Below are 20,257 nucleotides of genomic sequence, written 5' to 3' on the forward strand. Positions count from 1 at the left end.
TCCTACTCGATGAGTTTAAGCGCCAACTCGTCGAGTCCCTCTTCTGCACCCAAAATAAATAATTAAATTATGAAACCTGGAATTCCGGATGTTACAATACTTTAAACTAGTTTCATATGGTTAGGCCAAAGATTACATTTGTTACAAGATTAGAATGTTCCTTGATGGAAAGATCACAAATAACCATTATAGTTTTTTTTTTGGAAAGGAATAAAATAGTGGCCCCATTTGTTTTCTTGAATAGAAACTAAGGAGAAATAAAACAACATATCATGTATTTAAGATAATAAGTAATATGGGAAAAGTTCCCGGGAGAGTAACAATATATCATTTTTGTTCACATTTGATCATTTTTGACGAAGCTATGAACACTATGAATGACTTCATTCCTGTTGCGAATATTAGGGTTTGCGGTGGAGATCTAGATACCAGTTTGGATCGTGATATCACTTTCCGAAATGATATTTCTACCCTATGCCTGAGTTACAAGAAATTCAGCCTAGGATAATCCAAGCGGACACTTACGTTTCTAGGCACAGAAAACTTAAGCTATTATGCTAAAGGGTTCTGTGAATGTGTGATGAAAAACGAGAGCTAAAGAACGTCCCCCTTCTAGAAACGAAGAGTTGTTTATATATTAAACACGATTAGGGTTTCATTAGGGTTGGGCCGTCATTAGTTGCTTTGAAAGCAAGTAATATTAATCCGGATTAGGGTTACCAAAAACTAACGAGTTTCGTTAGTTTTACCATAATCACCCTCAAGAAAAAGAGTTTTCCATTATGTTCCCACATGCAAAAACTAACGAGGCTCTGCCCCTTGGACCCCGCTAGGGGCGCTGCCCCTAGACCCGCCAAATGGGCGCTGCCCCTTTGGAAACCCCGAACCCGGGGGCGCTGCCCCCGGACCCCCGACTAGTCGTCGAACCGACTTCTGACTCAATCTTATACATGCGTGCACTCCGCACAACCCCGTACATGTATTAGAGTACAAAATCATGAAGCCCCCTTAGCTCACATGTTAGTTCTAATTACTTAAAATGACATGGTGACACTAAAATCACCAACAATTCCAACATTAGATCAACCTTTATTCTCTTTTTGCAGATATGGAAAATAGACCTAAATGTGTTAAAAAACACAAGCATGTGTGTGTCAGATTTGATAAACCCATATATGTTACCTTGTTCATCATCTTCATAAACACTTGATACAACCCTAAACCCCTTTTCCAATCGAGCGGCAACCAACATAAATTGCTTGTTTCATTCATGCATTTTATCAATTTGTAGATATGGAAAACAGAGAAGAAGAAAAACCGAGCATTGTAAGTAGAAAACCGAGCTTCCTTTCAGATCTAAACACATCGATTTAGGGATTTTTTGGGTTCTACACACACGATGAACACAAGAACAAGTTATTGGTTCGTTTTTCAATTCAAGCTTGTTTTTGGTTGTTCGTATTCCGACTTTGATTTTTTGATTCAGCGTGTGTATGTGTGTCTTAGATGGGTTTTGATGAACAAACTCATAAATTGTTCCTAAAATCGTTTGGATCTTTGAAGATTTGTGTTCAAACCAAAACGTTTCTGAAAATCGTTCACAGATGAATACGAGTACATCAGATTTCCGGTCTTGTTTTATCTCATCAGATTTATTATCTTATCTTGTTTGATTTCATCAAATTTTTGATTTTTGGTTTGAGTACATTTGAACTTTTGAAAGAAACAAACCCATATCTTCATCTGGACCTTATGAGTACATCTGAACCTCTGAAAGAAACAAATCCAACTCTTCATCTACATTTGGCCCGAGAATAGCCGGAAAACTCATGGTGGGCGGAAACTCGCTAGAGAAGACGACCGAAATGACATACTCGCCAGAAACCTTCGATACCCGGTAATAATGATATTTTTGAACACCTACAACAAATTTAACAGTAAATGGTGTACCAAAAAAAAATGACCAAATGTTAACAAAAACGATAGTTCGTTACCCTCCTAAGACATTTTTCTCGAGTAATATCTCACATAAGTTGGATGACCAACATAAAATAAATTATATAAATGGTTCTAAGACTATATTTTTGTAGATGTGTTCTAACATTTATCCACTTGGCTTAATGACCGGTTACCATGATCAACTAAGTATAAACTTTAACATACATTCATACACACTACATTCATACACACTGTCACCATTAAGAGACCCATATCAATTATACTAAGGCATTTATACAAAATCTTGACATTGCAATAAGCCATAACAACAAACTTGTAGTATACGAGAAAATTAATCATGTAATTGGTTCATAATCTTACATGCAACAAACCATTACGGTAGAAAGTTATCCAAGGTCATGAATTAAACCTATCTTGATAACTTGTTACCGTAACACTTTATGCAGAAGACCTTTCATCATATAACCTTCTAGCATTTCATGAATGTTAATATACTCGATACAAATATTATTTTCCTATATACTTTCTTATACAAATATATTGTATTGCTATACAATCCGGCCAACCTAATTAAAACTATTGCTATCTGAGAAGCTCACGACAACATAATTGTTATAATAAACCTTTAACGAACATGATACTATAAGTTTACAGTATGAGCTCTTTTATAAGATTCCTTAATAACATTTTGTGGCACATTGCATGACAAATAAATAGCATACTGCTTAATCATAGTTTGAGGTTGTCATTGGTTGTTGTTTATGATTAATCTATGAGATAAGGCATATGAAAAATATATTATGATGTCAACTTGTTATTAGAGTCGACCCATATCATTGACCATGTGCGTGAACAAAAAACCCCTAAAATAGAATTGAACTTGTTCTTATATTAAAACAATAAGTATTATATATAGTAGAATGAAAAAGTTTTAAGATAAACATTTTCATATGATTCGACCTTGAGTGATTGGTTGATTACCACATGAATGCATCCTTGCCAGTTAATCCAAACAACATTTCTGATATAAATTAAATTCTTCTTGTATATATTAAAAAAATTACTACGCAAATGAGCAGAAAATTGGGCCCTAAATTTTCCGGGCCCCACGCATCGGTAGAGTTGAACAATTCAATCAATTTAAAATTATTTTTTAACCTTTAGCCGTTGTTTTCATCTTCCGTTCATATAATCACAATTGGCATTTTTTTGCTTTTTTCTCACCATTCTTGTTTTTCTCATTATTTTCACAACAAGATAAGTTTCTAGTTTGATAGATCATATATCTCACAGTCTCTAGATTTGAACCACTTTTTACACAAAATTTAACCATACACTCCTTGTGGGTTTGAACAACTGAGGCCTAATTGATCTATATTTTATCGTAGTAACGACAAGCTAAAATATATCGTGAATCATATATAAAAGGTAATGAAAGATTTATGTACATTTATACCCGCAAGAAAAAGATTCATAAATGTCGATATGTATTACTTCCAAGACACATAATTCCTTGTGGCACCTTCTTATTTTCTTTAGTCATTTTTTCCTTTAAGGCATTTATTTTTCAGATGATTTTGATGTTTAAAAACAAAGACATTTGTGGATTGTGACATGGGATGTTAAAACATGATGAGTTTAGAATAATTTTTATGTTTGAAATCAAAGAATATTGTGTCTTTATAGTTTTGGACATCATCTTCATGTCATAATGCTTTATTTAGGAAAAAGGTTGATGCCGAACTCCACTCCATTTTCCATAGCGCAAGTTTCTTTGCGTGTTTTCCATATTTACACATTTACACCTCAAAGCTTGAAACTTCTAACTTTCACGACTCACTATCATCCAACACATATCGTCCAAGTTGTTTTCATAAAATTGACCTACCTTACACCATCCCACCTTCCCTTTACTAGATTTATCAACATTTCCCTTTTCATAAATTTTCCACTAAAGAATTATATAATAACGCTATTAGTGCCTCTTCTTTTTGAATTTTACAAACAACCCCCCTAATAAACCATTTTATAGTTTATCCAAGTAGCAATTAATAGTTTTTGTTATACTTAAATAGTTTTAGACCATAAAATTTTCTTGAACAAACAGTGAATAGTTTCTTTGCAAAGCTAGGCTATAGATGACAAAATAGGTATGAAATAACTTAATCAAACATGCCAAACGTGTAATCATTTAATTGAATAAGTTGGGGTGTGGTTAAAATTTCTGTTCTAATTTCAATCCTCCATATATTTATTTATAATATAAATATTTAATCATTTGGTATCTAAGAAGTAGAAAAAAACCATTACTCTTAAACTTGCGCTATTGTTTGTTCATTAGTAAACCGTTAACTTAATTTGACTAATTGATATATATCATTTTATAATTTTGAACAATTATTTGGTCCTGTAAATTGTTTAACTGGATGTAATATTTTTTATTTTATTTTTGTTTCGAAATTAGATGGATCAATTTCATGGTTAATTTTATTTATTAGACTTAGAAAAAGATAGATGTGTAAACCTATTGTCAACCAATTTATTTAATATGTTAGGCTGGATTAGAGCGATAGCCAAATTTAAGACTTATCGCCACCCTCTTTTAGAAGGGATGGAAATTGGAATGAGTTTCTCATAAGACTAAAAGTAAAAGTTGTAGTAAGATTGGGGACCATTTGTGTATTTTGTCGACATGAACTATTCAGCAATTTGCTATCCGTCAAATGTAACGGAAAGGCGTTAAAGATTATGACTTTTGGTGCCAAAATATCATTCTTACAGTTAAACATTTTGTCAAATATAAACCTAATAGCTTTAGATGAATCAATATTTAAAAGTAGTTTAAGATTATATTATATTTACTGTTTAAAAAACAAAACAAAATAAAATATTATAAAGCTTAAAATATCATATGATTTATTCGGGTTTGAAAAGTAGATATTATAGTTTTTTTTTTTCGTCAAATATAATATAAAAAGGCAGAACATTTATATTTTGATAAGGAGTTCATTATAATACAACCACCCCCGTTAAATCCTTCCGTCATCTCCACGTCGTCTTTCTTCGATCTCCTCCTTCACTCTTAAGACTTCCCATTTCTATCTATCGACATTCACTCGGTTATATATCAGTATCCTCTTTGATTTCTGTATATTTGCATAATTCGTGTTATTTCCTAAACAATTTCCAAATTTCAAGGTTCATTTCTATAGCATTCTATTAGTAGTCGTCATCGCAAGCGTAAAGGATGGAAAATCGCGATATTTGTTCGTCAGAGGCGGCGTCTGGCGGCGAAAATATATTCAGTTGTCATGAATCTGATGTTTCAACCGCCGATCATCTCGTCGTCATGGTTAATGGAATCCTTGGAAGGTTAGACACATCTATTGATGATCAAACTATGCAGTATTGCAGTTCAATTAATATTATAAGTTGTTAATGTTGTTATCAACTGGAGGTTTCTTGGATCGGAGATTTTTTTTTTTTTTTTTTTTTTTTTTTTTTAAACGTATATTTGGAGAATGTTTGCCGTGTAGGTTGAGATTAGTCATGTTTCATGTTTCCCGATTTCTTATTTTTTTGGTTAATTCTGATTTGAATAAAATTAGGGCAAGTTGTTTATCGATTAGTTGAGTTTGCAAAGATATTTGGAGTTTTTTGAAGAATAATATCAGGTCTGGGCCCATCTTCACTCACTGTCATGAAATTATATATTAACATGTTCAATAATACAAATGTGTATAACGTTAACAGATTAATATGATTATATTTGTTATTTTGTATGAACATGTTTAAAGAGAAATTAGTGTCACGATTATCATACTCGCAAAAATCATACTAAATTTCACAATGATCCTAATCCAAAAGAAAAGTCGTTTCCTGTCTGCCTACAACTAAGATTTTCATTACCATAACCTACAAACTTCAATTCCAGATGATGTTAAATGAAATACATGGACAACGAATCTTATCTGTATTGCATGAATTCTCAGATGCGTGAAATCTAGAAGTAGAAAGTAGAATGAATTTGAAAATTCATATTAGCGTATGCGTTTGTTCTGTATATGAAGAAATTTAAATGTAATATGAGCTATTAAAAGATTTTGCTATAGTACAGTAAATATTTAGCTGGCTTTTTATAGAAGCATATGCGTACATTTGTTATTAATCACTTAAGGCCTTATTATTTACTTTCATAGATAGATTTTCCATGATGAATTCATACCAAATTTCTCCCTCTTTGGAGATTCCATTATCTTGTTAAGTTGCAGATTCTTAATATCTAAATGGAAATGGTTTACAATGTTACAGTTCTGCTGACTGGAAATTTGGAGCAGAGCAGTTTGTCAAGTCACTACCAGACAAAGTATTTGTTCATCGTAAGGATCATTTTTGTTAACATTATCCCTTTTCATATCACCTGATGAACAAAGCTTTTATCATCTCATGAGTCATGATTATGAAATGCTTTTGAGCTTTATTTTTTATCAAGTTGTATTTTGCTTGTGTAATGTAGGCAGTGAAAAGAACGCATCATCTCAAACATTAGATGGTGTAGATGTAATGGGTGAACGATTATCCGAGGAGGTTAGACTCTTCTTTTTTCACATACTTTTACAGTAATAAAAAGAAACAAAGGCAGGATGCTATAATGCACCGATATATAATTACTATTTCTTCAGGTTCTTGAAGTGATTAAGCAAAAGCCAAATCTTCGCAAGATTTCTTTTGTTGCACATTCAGTGGGAGGTTTAGTGGCAAGATACACTATTGGGAGATTATATAGGCCTCCATCAGTTAAAGACTCTGAGGATTCAAAACCCACAATAGGTGGTTTGATTCCAGTGAACTTTATAACTGTTGCAACACCTCATCTTGGTTCAAGGGGCAACAAACAGGTAATTTTTTCTCCTCCCAAATTTACAATTTTACCCTTGCTTAGTAAAATTTACTTATAATAATTAGTTTTGGAATTGTTTTGTAAGGTGCCTTTTCTTTTCGGGGTATCTGCTTTAGAGAAAGTTGCTGTAGCTATTATACATTGGATATTTAGAAGAACAGGGAGGCACCTTTTCCTTACGGATAATGAAGAAGGAAAGCCTCCACTACTTAACCGGATGTTGGAGGATTATGGTGATTGTTATTTCATGTATGTTTGGCATACATGTTTTTAAATTTTAATTAATGATTTACATTATCAGATGTTTCTTCTATTGGTTTTTAATATTTTTAACAAAATCCAGGTCAGCATTGCGCTCATTCCAAAGACGGGTCACATATGCAAATGTTGGCTATGATCGTATCCTTTGCACCCTATTAATGTGGCTGAAAATATTATATAAAAGAGTACGTTACAATTTTAGTGATATTTTTTTTGGGTTTTGGTCCCAAAAGGAATTGGTTTGCAAGTTTGGTCCTTATTTTGATGTTTCGTGATGCTTTTGGTCCCTTGATAACTAAATCTAACTAATTAGTTTGTTTTTTTAATCAAAATGACCTCTTTGCCCTTTGGACCTAAAGAAAAATAGGTGACCAAATCTATAATTATCTCTTGATTTTATTATCAAACTTTTTTATAAAGTATCATGTATTTTATTTTTAGTTATCTTATAGGAATGTTTTTTTAGTTATTTTTCATTTAAAAAGGACCATTTTTTCCTTAGCCCACCAACATTTTTTGTTCATTATTTTTTGAATTTTGTAAATACCAATGTCTTGAATATGAATACAATTTGCATTACAATAAATTTTCATATGTAGTAATCTGTTAAAAAGTTAGAATTTTGCAAATTGTGTCCGTGTTTAAACTAGTAGTATTCACATTTTACAAGATTGAAAATTATGAACAAAAAATGTCAATGGGCCAAGGAAAAAATGGTCGTTTAAGGTAAGATAATTTAAAAACTTGTAGTTTTTAAGATAATGTAATAGAATACCTTATTATTTTGAAAATAGTTTAATAATAAATTTATGAGAAAATTACAAAATTGTTCCCTGTGGCAGACTGTTTTGCTTTCTGGTTGGTCCAAGGGCTAAATGGTCATTTAAAAAAATTCCTAACAACTGATGGGTTAGATTTAACGATTGAGAGACCAAAATTGTTACGAAATATCAAAATAAGGACCAAAATTGCAAGCTAATTACTTTTGGGACCAAAGTTGTGATTTAATGATTGAGGGACCACAATTTGTGATTCATTCTTTACTTTCCTTGGTTTTCCCTAACTAACAAAATTAGATATTGTTGGCTGGAGAACTTCATCAATTAGGCGTAACATAGAACTACCAAAGGTACATACATCATAAGCTTTAATATTTTTTGTCAATACATCAGTGTACATTTTTAATTGTTATTTTATATATTTGATATTGTGGTTGTAGTGGGAGGACTCTGTAAATGAAAAGTATCCTCATGTTGTGTACGAAGAACGCTGCAAGGCGTATGATTTTGAGCCAGATCTGACAAGTGGCGATAATTCAGATGATGTGGAAGGTTTGTTTTTGGGGATGTTTCTTTTTGACTTAATGAACTTAATGGGTTAAGCCCTTAATCTGGACAGATATATATGGCTGTTTCTTTTTTACTTAATCTAGACACAAATTAATGGGTTAAGCCAAATAAGTTGTTTACTGTATTAACTATTAAGAGTTAAGACACTGACCTTTACCTATTTACCATTTTATTCCTTTTCCTCCCAACTCCTCTCACGTTAAAATTGATGAATATCGTGGATTTTTTTTTGAATGCAAGGGTAAAATGGTCATTTAGTAGTTTGTTCAGTCCATAAATAAAAGAAACAGACTTTGATGTATTCAACACTTTATCCGGTCAAACATCATCATGACATTATCCATTCAGTCACTTTACCCATACTGTGGACAAAATGTTTCAATGGGTTAAGTAAAAAAACCTGGCTTAATGTATTAAGAGACTAACCCCTTTATCTATTTGCCCTTGTTCAATTTTCCTTCCCAATTCCTCTCGAGTTAAAATTGATGAATCTTGTGATTTTTATAAACTAAGGGCTAAAATGGTGATTTAGTATCATTCAGAAGGTTTATTCAGTCCACAAACAGACTATATGTAATTATGTATACAACACTTTACCTATACAAGACTTTAATCATTGATGTTACAAAGGATTTTCATTTGTCCTAATTAAATTAAGGTTTGTTTTGTGGTACAGAGGAACTTGTGACTGGGCTTTCTCGTGTATCATGGGAAAAAGTAGATGTGAGCTTTCACAATAGTAGATCCAGGTTTGCTGCTCATAGTGTTATTCAGGTACTACTTTTTTTTTTTTTCTTATCTTGTAAGCTAAGCTTAAAAACAAGAAATTTTACAAGCAAAGAAATAGTAATTTTACTTTTATGCCCTTATTGGATGTAGGTAAAAGATGACAACCTGCATACAGATGGGGCAGATGTTATTCAACATATGATTGATCATTTTTGTCTTTAGAACTCTTGCCAGCTATCTACTAATTAAGGTACTGGCTTAGAGCGTGTTGTACAGAAAGCAGTTTGTGATGTAATTCCAAGAATTAATACGCGAAACACATGACATGGCTGTGTTGTTCAACTATAATATATATATTTCCATATAAATATTACATCACAAATTAATATGCAAAACCCATGTGTATATCACATGCGTTATGGCCATTTTTTCAAAGTTTAATGAATATACCCATAATTGATGGTATGTTAGACGTAAAGAAAATAGTTTTGGGACTTTATTGGACATTTTTGATAGTTGGTTGCTATTTAACAACATTATCCTACATACATGATGAGAAGATGTCTCTTGAAAGGAGTCACTGAGGTTGAAACATGTGCCTTTGTTAACTAAATTCCGCATGCAATTATGTACCCATGTTCTTGCTGGTTTAGTTATACCAACTTGTTTTATTTTTAGTGTACTTTTTATTTCTATCTTGTCTTCCATACAAGAATGCCTGATGTGAGATTGTATTTAGATTTGGGTTGAAGTGCTTCTAAAAGTCTAGTTTCATACATAATTTTTGATGATAGGATGTGTTGAGAATAAGATTTTAGCTTTTGAGAAAAAAAAATTGAACTTAATAATTTTTTTTGGGAAGTACAAGCTTAAAGTATTCATTTTAAACAAAAAACTATTAAATCCAAAAGCAAAATCAAGTAGTTTTGAGAACTTTCTAACTTTCATGTTATTTTATACTTTAGTGATAATGAATGCTTGCAACCATAATGGTATGCAAACACCCCACTTGTTTCAAACTACTTGCATTCAAGAATAATATCGTTCCTATTCTTCATTCTTAACGTACGAAAACATATGTTCAAGCATGGAACCTTTTTATGCACTTTTAAGACATGAGACTTGATATGATGAATACAAGTGATGTTTGCATTGAGGTTAATTAATGGATTGTAAGTAGTAGAGAATGCATACATGTCATGTTAGTACTAAAATGATCAAGTTGTGAAATGTATAGGGTGGCATCACGGAGTATAAGTTATGATCTCTATAGATTTAAATGTTTAAACCGAGACGATTTAAGATGCCTTCAAGCAGGATGTTGAGATTTAGCTGGAAGAATGAAAAGTTTTTCATCCAACATGGAACGATCTCTTTGGCGTTGCATGAGCAAAATCTTAAACAAAAGGTGTTATGTGATATTCTTCCGAGTATATCATAGAGTTACTTTGTGAATTTAATGTTAGTTTGTGATGCCATTCTCAAACTACATAATAAACTTATAAATTGGTTATTATGTCACATATGATATTTTTTTTGTTGTTTTATATTTTTTTAATTAATATGATTTAAAATTTCAATCCAGTAATCTGATATTGTGACACATTGAGTCAATTATGCCTACTATATCATAAACTAAAATTAACTTTATATTAGAAGAATAAATATGTTTACTTGTGAGCTATTTGAGATTAACTTATTAAAAGTTTGACTCAAGCTTGAGTTAAACGAACTCGGACTTAGTTTTAGGCTCATTTATTAAATAAGCCAGAGCTTGAGCTTCATCTGTTAAGCTCGATTAGGTGCGTGAGCCTAAACGAGCCTATGCATATTTATATAATATAATTTTTATTTTTAATTTTAGATATTAAATTATAATTTAATATCAAATATTAAATAATGATAAACAAGCATTTTAACGAACTTAAAAAAACAAACGAGCTTGATATTTGACTATTAACCGAGACGAGCTCGTGCTGAATTTAAGCTTGTTTATACTTAGGACATCTACAATGGTTAGTTCAATGAGATAGTTGAATGAGGTGAAAAGTCCATGTGTCATTCTATGGATTTTGAGTTCAATAACCATTGAACTATTTAATAGGAAAAATAAAAGTTTTTAATTCTTAAATATTTACTATAAATTATATTTTGTAACATTCTATTGAATTTTATAGAGTTTAATGTATTGTAGAGAAAAAATAATAGAATTATATGGATTGTAGAAAGATAATATTAGGGATGAGCGTGGGACAGAACCGGTATCGACCCGTACCGTTCCCGATTTCCCGAAAACCGAATTCGATCAAAAGTTAATCCCGAGTACCGAACCAAATTAAAATCACTGGTACCGGTACCGGGAATGGTACCGGTTTTCAGTATTAATACTGGTACTGGCGGTACCGAATCCCAAATTTTGTGTATTTGGAGGACCAAGTACCGTCCCATATTTTTAAATTCGATACGGTACCGGTACGAGATCGGGATTTGAAAAAAACTGCTCATCCCTAGATAATATGACAATCTATTGAACTTTATGGACTTCAATTTATCTGACAATTAAGTCGAACCCAAATACTTTATGGAGTTCAATTTACAAACCGAACACGAGCTTTGAAATCAAAGCCGAAGCTCAAGCCTAGGGGTGCAACCGAGCCAAGCTACTCGCGAGCTACTCGAGATCGGATCGTTAAAAGCTCAACCCGAAATCGATTTTAAACGAGCCCGATCCGAACTCGAGCTTAATATTAAGCTCGTTTATTAAACGAGCTCGAGCTTAAGCCTATGTCATTAAGCTTGATTAAGCTCGCGAGCCTAAACGAGCCTTTATATAATATAATTTAATATTATTTAAATATATTAAAATAAACACATATTAGGGAAATTATGGATTTAGGATATTAGTAAACGAGCTTCTTAACGAACTTCTTAACGAGCTCGAACCGAGCTTAAGCTTATTTAGACACGTCAGATAAAAAACGAGTCGAGCCCGAGCCCGAGTCGAGCTTGTATAATTCCTTACGAGCTCAGTACAAGGAAGCTCGAGCCTTATATAACTTAAACGAGCCCAATCCGAGCTTGACCTGGCTCGGGCTCGACTTGTTTACACTCTAACCTAAAAGAATATGATGTGAAAACATAAGAAACTAAAATTACCTTTTTGAGAAACACTTATGTCCAATTTCGACGGTGATTCATATATTCGCTCGAAATTTTGTATCGATTTGACCATCGCCGTTACCAAGACTAACTTCAACCTGCATATACTCGTCTCTCCGCCCAAAATCTCTTGGAAAAAGCATTTGATTCATTCATTCATTCAGTCAAAAATCATACTATCAATGGATCTTTCACTGGCTTCTTCTCCAAATCTTCAGCTTTCTCTCACTAAAACGCTACCATTTTCTCCCAGATTCTACAAGCCCCTTCTCTTTTTCACCAATTTCACTTCTAAACCGCAAATATACTCCAGGAAGTCCTTAATCACCGGTTATTACCCTATTAGAGCTCAAACTTCGAATCTGGGTAACACTCCGACCGATGACGACGACGATGAAGGTTTCGTCCTCGAAGACGTTCCTCACTTGACGAACTTCCTACCTGATTTACCGGTAGTTTACATCTCTGTTTCACTTTCCAAGTCAATCAAACAAGTTCTCAGTTTTGAAATTATTTATGTTCTAAAAAAAATGATGATCAGCAAGATATGATACCAACAAGAAAATCTCCGTATCCGCGTTAGTGACGGAATCCTATTTATTTGGAACTTGAATCCACCATTCTTACCCTGAAGAATCAACTTTACCTTTTTGGGAGTAGTCCAAGTTTGATTGAGAGCGGCATATTAATGAAGTTGATTCATTTTTGCGTGTGCATATATGTTGTATGCGTATTGATGTATATTTTTACAGAACAAATGAAATCACCTAATGTACTTTATCCTTTAGCCTTCATATATGATCCCTTAGTTCCGATCCTAATCCTACCCATTTTCCAAAATCTACGAAGATCAAAGATACATCTTTCTGTCAAAAATTTCGTGAACCTGAAGACATTTGTCATTTTAAACTAAATGAGACTCTTTTCTTACTTGGTTTTTGATAATCTTTATTTTAATCTTTTTTCTTGCAGACATATCCAAATCCGTTAGAGTACAGCCAAGCCTATGCAATCGTTAAGTAAGTTTTTTCCTTCTTTCAAGATCTTTAATGTTATGCTTATAAAGTTATAACCATAACTTGTGCACTAATCTTTTTACAAAACATGCCTACTTTTGCAACTTACTAAATACATTATCACTCTTTTCCACAGGAACACTTTTGTTAGTTCAGAAGATGTTGTAGCACACCAAGTACATAAACTATTTCTCTTAAACCATTCCACATAGACACATCCCTTTTCACCATGAAATCTAATTTGTTCTTAAACCTTGACATCTAATTGCAGATTGTTGTTCAGAAAGGCAGTCCAAGAGGAGTGCACTTTAGGCGTGCAGGACCTCGTGAAAAGGTAATATGTGATGATTTATTTAAGCTAGTTGTCACATAACATCACACATTATTAGTTCATTTTGGTCTAAGAAATTTTATAAAACATTAGGTTTATTTCAAGCCAGAGGAAGTACGAGCTTGTATTGTGACATGTGGCGGATTATGCCCAGGGATCAACACAGTCATCAGGGAGATTGTATGCGGGTTGAATTTTATGTATGGTGTTAATAACATACTTGGGATTGAGGGAGGATATAGGGGTTTCTATTCAAGAAACACCATGGAATTGACTCCAAAAATTGTGAATGATATTCATAAACGTGGTGGAACTATTCTTCAGACTTCAAGAGGTGGTCATGATACAAACAAGATTGTTGATAACATCCAGGATCGTGGGATAAATCAGGTTCATGTTATATTGTTATTTTATTTCCCTTTACAACAACAAATTTGATCTTTTTCAAGAAAAGTTTTATAAAATCTTGGTGTTTTACTTTTAGGTGTACATAATTGGTGGTGATGGCACTCAAAAAGGAGCAGCTGCCATTTACAAGGTGATTCCTTTTTTTCAAAGATTATGTTCTTTTTTAATTGCTTTATAAAGGGCTGTTTCTTTTTTCACTTAATGTGCTTAATAGGTTAAACACTTAATGCGGACAGCTATACACTAAACCTTTACCTATTTGCCCTTCGTTTTCCCTATCACGCTATAATGTAAGGGTAAAATGGTCATTTAGTCTGATTCAGACTGTTTATTCAGGTCTAGAAAAGAAACAAACCTATATATTTATACAACACTTTATCTAGACATACATCATTATCCATTCAGACACTTTACCCATACAGGGTTTAATTTGAAAAAAAAGAATTTATTTTTGTTATTTTCTGAAAGGAAGTTGAAAGGCGTTGCCTTCACGTGGCAGTAGCTGGGATCCCCAAAACAATTGATAATGATATTGCTGTAAGTTATTTAAACCATTTCTTTTTTTCATTCTTTTATTTAAAATGGAGGTTAATAATAATATTACCTAATTGTTTTCAGGTAATCGACAAATCTTTTGGGTTTGATACTGCTGTAGAGGAAGCTCAAAGAGCAATAAATGCTGCACATGTGGAAGTGGAAAGTGTTGAAAATGGAGTTGGAATAGTCAAACTCATGGGTCGATACAGTGGCAAGTATCTATCTTCATATACATTTCATGAAATAAATTGTTAAAAAAATTCATTATTTTTTTTGTCTCTTATTTATTCTTCCAAACTTGTTTCATCTTTTTCAGGATTCATCGCCATGTTTGCCACGTTGGCAAGTCGAGATGTGGTAACTAAATAACAAATTTGTAATATTATTAGCTTTATTAATCTGTAATGCAAGAGTAAGATAGATATGTTCTCATAATAATTAATAGGTGTTATGGATATTATTGTAACTGTAAAACAGGATTGCTGCTTGATTCCAGAGTCTCCGTTCTATCTAGAAGGGCAAGGTGGTCTTTTTGAGTTCATTCAGCAGAGACTCAAAGAGAACGGGCATGTGGTGATTGTGTTGGCTGAAGGCGCAGGTCAAGAATATGTTTCTGATAGTGTGAATGCAGTTGAAGAGAGAGATGCATCTGGAAATAAACTGCTTATTGATATTGGTCAATGGTTGACTCAGAAAATTAAAAACCATTTTGCAACGGACAAGAAAATGGCCATAAACATGAAATATATAGGTACACACTTGAATATATAAGTGGCTGAATGGGTAAAGAGATGAAATGACGATTGTACCCTTGCAGATCCAACATACATGATACGGGCTGTTCCAAGCAATGCATATGATAATATCTATTGTACACTTCTTGCTCAAAGTGCAGTTCATGGGGCCATGGCAGGGTTTTCTGGTTTTACAGTTGGGCCTGTCAATAGCAGACATGCATATATTCCAATACAGGTAATTAAGCACTCTTACTCTGTCATATTTACATTCATCATATTATTATTATTATTATTATTATTATTATTATTATTGCCAATTAATATTTATAATTGCAGCGTGTTACGGAGGCTACAAATGTTGTTAAGTTGACGGATAGGATGTGGGCTAGACTTTTGGCTTCTACTAATCAACCTACTTTTTTGGACAAACGTGAATAATAATAATAGTAATAGATAATCTTCGACTCTTCATGCAACAATATTCAATCTCTTTCCAAACATCTTATTGTGATGTGATGTTGCCTACAATGGATTAAGATGTTTGGGTCCTTGTTATGTGGTTAAGATACTTTGCAACTTTCTTCAGGATACGTCTTTTTTTTTTCTTCTATATATTTAGTTAATGAAAGTAATAAAATAAAGATTCAGTTTTAGTGCTGGGCTTTATTATGTGTTGAAGTAAGTAAAGTCTCATTTTAAAACTTTGAGAAGTGAAGTGATGGCATATATATATATATATATATATATATATATATATATATATATATATATATATATATATATATATATATATATATATATATATATATATATATATATATATATCCTTTCACACTTGTATGATCGATCTCAAATGAAGACATTCTCATGTGTCAAGACCCTCTCCTAAAACTAGGGTCCTACCACCAAAAGGAAAGTCGAATATCTCCTACAAATTTCTACACCAATTGACTCATGGAATACCAATATTTTCCATCCACTACTGTGAATGGAAGCAACCCCGTTTATCACACACAAATTCATTCGTTTATAGCAATCTAAGGTTGTTTGGCGTGCCATACAAGCTTATTTTTGAGCATTTTAATTTATCACTAGGGAGTTAAACTCTCAACATATATTGGTCCTAGGTTGGAATCACATGTGCTTCAACCTTTTAAAAGTTTAGGGACCTTAGATGTACCAAAAAAAAAAACTGACTTGTTGATTTGGGTGCGAATTGACTTCAGTGGAATAGAGGTTTTACAGTGTCTGATAGAACATCACAACGTCATTTTCACAGATGCCAATGAAACTGTTTGGAGGTGACTCATATCTTCTTCATCATTTTAAAATTTGATTCAATTTTCTCATCAATAAAATTCATTCTCTCATATCATCAAACTTACCATAAACTGGAGCTTTTCTTTTTGGATTGGTGGTGATTTGTATATTCTGTCTCATAATGTTTTTAGGTTAGAAATGTATGCAAATTTTTTTTTTTTTTTTCCAGAAAGGTTATGACGTTTGGTTTTCCTTTTGTAATTCTTGATTTGCATAAGAACTCGGCTTCAATTCTGTTTTTATAGTTGGGCCAAAGCCCATAACAAAAGTATTCTGTTACATCATTGAGATTTATGTATTGGGCCTACATTAATATTACATAAACAAAATACAATTTCTTAGAATAAAAAAGTATTATAAATTCTAAATCATAAAGATATCATCGATGGTCCTATAATTTCACATATATCGATACAAATTATACAAAAAAACAAAATGATTTCATAAACAAAATACAAAATCGATTTTTGTTACTATTTAGCAACTAAATTTTCTAATTTTTTGCAACGATGTCCACTTGAACGGTCAATTAAATTCGTCGTTGATGTTTAGGTCTTTGGTAACATAACAACTAACATGAAATGAGGATGTGTAAAAAGTTAAAAAAAAAATTGCATAAAAGATACTAAATTTTTAGTTTTCTCAATTTTGATATTAAGTTTTCATTTTTTTTTTTCAATTTTGACCTTATATCTTTTGTTCCAAATCCAAAATCATGTTATCTAATTCCCTTCGTTGTTGAACAATTCCATTTGAAACCATATAAATATATTACTTTAACATATGAAACCGTATAAATAGATTTTGTTTACATTTAAAAAATCATATATTTTTTTTGGATAAATACAAGTTTTTTATGTTTAAAGTGTGCAAAAAACCACACAAACCGCCCGCACCGCACCGCATAATGCGGTTTAGAATTTCATGGTGCGATTTGCGGTTCATCATTTTATCAAACCGCACTATGCGGTGTGGTTTACAGTTTGTATTTATAAAACCGCAGTTCAAACCGCACCGCATTGCATGTTATATATATATATATATATATATATATATATATATATATATATATATATATATACACACACACACACACACACACACACATTTTTTTCTTTACTTTGTTATAACTTCAAATCATGATTTAGAAATGATGTACATAAATATATTTCTTACAATAACCAAATATCTATAACGTAACATTAAATCACTATTAGATAAAGATCCCACCGTTTACAAGAATATAGCAACTATAACTGCAATATAAAGCAATAACAATGATACTTACAAAACTATAGTAACATTAATCACAATTTATTAAAAACGATTTAACTTGAAAATTGTGTTTGTTTTTATAAAATGAAAGCAATCAATTTTTTTAACCTGGTCAGTTTTTTGGTTTTTTGATAGATTTAATGTTGAACAACTCATCAAACCGCACAAACCGCAACCAAACCGCATAAACCGCCCGCATCAAACCATACCGCATAACGTGGTTTTTAACATCTGTGGTGCGGTTTACAGTTTCTAAAATATTCAAACCGCATATGTGGTGCGGTTTTGACTCTAAACCGCACCAAACCGCACCACACACACCCCTAGTTTAAACCATATTGTTATACATAAATATGTATTATTTGTATTATAACCATATTTTTCATTAAATATGAAATTTTAATGAAATACGGTTTAAATGATTATAAATACATGAAATGCGGTATAAGTGTAATAATGAATTTTAACATACGAAACCAATATAAATACATTTTGTTTACATTTAAAAATCACATTTTTTTTTTTTGTATAAATACAAGTTTTTTATGTTTGAATCATAATCTTATACATATATTTTTTGTATTATAACCATATTTTTCATTAAATATGTAATTATATATAATTACTAATTCACAAGGTACACTTCTATCCTCCTATTGGCTGAATTTTCTTTTTGAATTTTTCAATTTCTTTTCCTTTGTTGTCTTCTTTCATTTAATCCATATTTTATGTGCACTTAATGGTGGATTACACATGTATTTCTTTCTCAACCTTCTTCTCGTAGTAGATTACAAATGTCTTAATTTCTCATACCTCTTTCCACGTGTTTCTGTTTTTGCTCATTTGTTTGGGCATTTTCACTTTTTCCACCGCTTACGTTCTACGTCTCTCCTTTCTTTTGCTCTTTGCTAGACGATCGTTGGTTTTCTTTCCAGGTTAGTATGTTCGTTTTTCCTGCTTCTTTTGTTCCACCACCGCCATGATACAATACGTGTTTGTTTCTTCTGCATCTTCTTTCTTACTCACCCTTTAATCCTCCACAACTCTTTCTTTGCTTTCTCTTCCCAATTGTTCCACTTTTTTTGTTTCGTTTATTCTGCTTCATCTCCCCTCTAGCGACGTTGCTTCTCTCTTCCGCCACCATCGGTGGTCCCGATCCTTCCACACCTACCGAATTCTTCTTCTACTCTGATTATCACTCTATCTCCTCCCTTTTAATTTCTCAGAACGAAGATCATGGAAACGAAGGCCGAAGCAACGCCATAGGGATCAGTGCCTTTGTCGATCTGACCCGTGTAACCGATAACTGTTAAGATAGTAACGTAAAGGAAGAGAAGGGTGGCAACGAACTCGGCAATCACAACTCTGTACAATGACCACTTGCTCAGCTCCTTGGGTTCTATGAATGACACCGGTGGTGGGTCGTGGTAGTCCTTCGTCGTGTCTCCCACTTCCGCCACTTCTTGTGTCATGTTGAAAAGAGAGAAAGATTAGTTTTAGAGAAAGTGGTGGTGGTTGCAGGTAAGTTTAAATTTCGTTTTTTGGTTTCCTTATAATTTGGAGCCCTAATTTGCTTTCATACATTCTTATACTAAATTATTGTAATTTTTAGCACTTAACAAGGTACACGAGATAGAATGTTGCATTTGGTAAAGATGATGATTTGGATTTAGTTGGCTTTCATACCAAGATATAAAGATAGGTACACTTTTTCTTATGGGTTTTCTAGGTTTCTTACACAATCTGGGTTTCTTAATCTGTGGATGTCTTCTTCCTGGTGTTGTGTGGGGGAGGTGTTAATTAATAAGCTTAAATGTTTAACTGGTGAGGGGCATAGTTGGAAATTGTTGATTGTGATGATCACCAACAGTTTACCTTGGTTTACAGGTGCTTCTTTAAAGAATGTTGAAGAAAGAGGACTTATCATACATTTTTTCATTCGTATGAAGTTTGTTCTTCTAAACTCTGCATCCAATATTGTCTCAAGAAGAACATGGATCATATTCAGATTCGCCTAATGAACAAAATAAAACAAAAAAAGTGATTGGTAAGTGACAATGTTTTTCATTTCTATAGGTCAAGGCAAAGACGATATGGAAGCAGAAGATGGTCAATTCATTGACAATGTTCTGAGACATGGCAGAAAAGGACACTCACAAGATCTTTTTCTGAAGTACAAAATGTAAGTATTTCTATTGTTACTTAACATTGTCAATTTTATGATATTACAATTTCCTTTTTAATCATTTTTTTTTGTTTATTGTCAGCTCAGTGGC

At 32.5% G+C, this 20,257-nt stretch overlaps 2 protein-coding genes across 2 annotated transcripts; both read left to right on the plus strand.

Moving 5' to 3' along the window:
- The first annotated feature begins 4,955 nt into the window (after window positions 1-4,955).
- LOC111905842 (putative lipase ROG1) lies at window positions 4,956-9,593 on the plus strand. Its single transcript, XM_023901562.3, has 10 exons — window positions 4,956-5,331; window positions 6,271-6,338; window positions 6,476-6,546; window positions 6,642-6,857; window positions 6,945-7,108; window positions 7,203-7,258; window positions 8,197-8,249; window positions 8,340-8,451; window positions 9,146-9,243; window positions 9,349-9,593. The coding sequence occupies exons 1-10, from the start codon at window positions 5,207-5,209 to the stop codon at window positions 9,418-9,420; spliced, it is 1,035 nt and encodes a 344-aa protein (XP_023757330.1). The 5' UTR covers window positions 4,956-5,206; the 3' UTR covers window positions 9,421-9,593.
- Window positions 9,594-12,356: 2,763 nt separating this feature from the next.
- Window positions 12,357-16,039, plus strand: LOC111905840 (ATP-dependent 6-phosphofructokinase 4, chloroplastic). Its single transcript, XM_023901561.1, has 12 exons — window positions 12,357-12,809; window positions 13,330-13,376; window positions 13,510-13,549; window positions 13,645-13,707; window positions 13,798-14,094; window positions 14,189-14,242; window positions 14,581-14,649; window positions 14,731-14,860; window positions 14,966-15,006; window positions 15,127-15,400; window positions 15,467-15,621; window positions 15,723-16,039. Exons 1-12 carry the CDS (start codon window positions 12,372-12,374, stop codon window positions 15,822-15,824), a joined length of 1,710 nt encoding a protein of 569 aa, XP_023757329.1. The 5' UTR covers window positions 12,357-12,371; the 3' UTR covers window positions 15,825-16,039.
- Window positions 16,040-20,257: the final 4,218 nt, after the last annotated feature.

Source organism: Lactuca sativa, chromosome 8 (genome assembly GCF_002870075.4).
Source record: "Lactuca sativa cultivar Salinas chromosome 8, Lsat_Salinas_v11, whole genome shotgun sequence".
Lineage (NCBI taxonomy): Eukaryota > Viridiplantae > Streptophyta > Magnoliopsida > Asterales > Asteraceae > Lactuca > Lactuca sativa.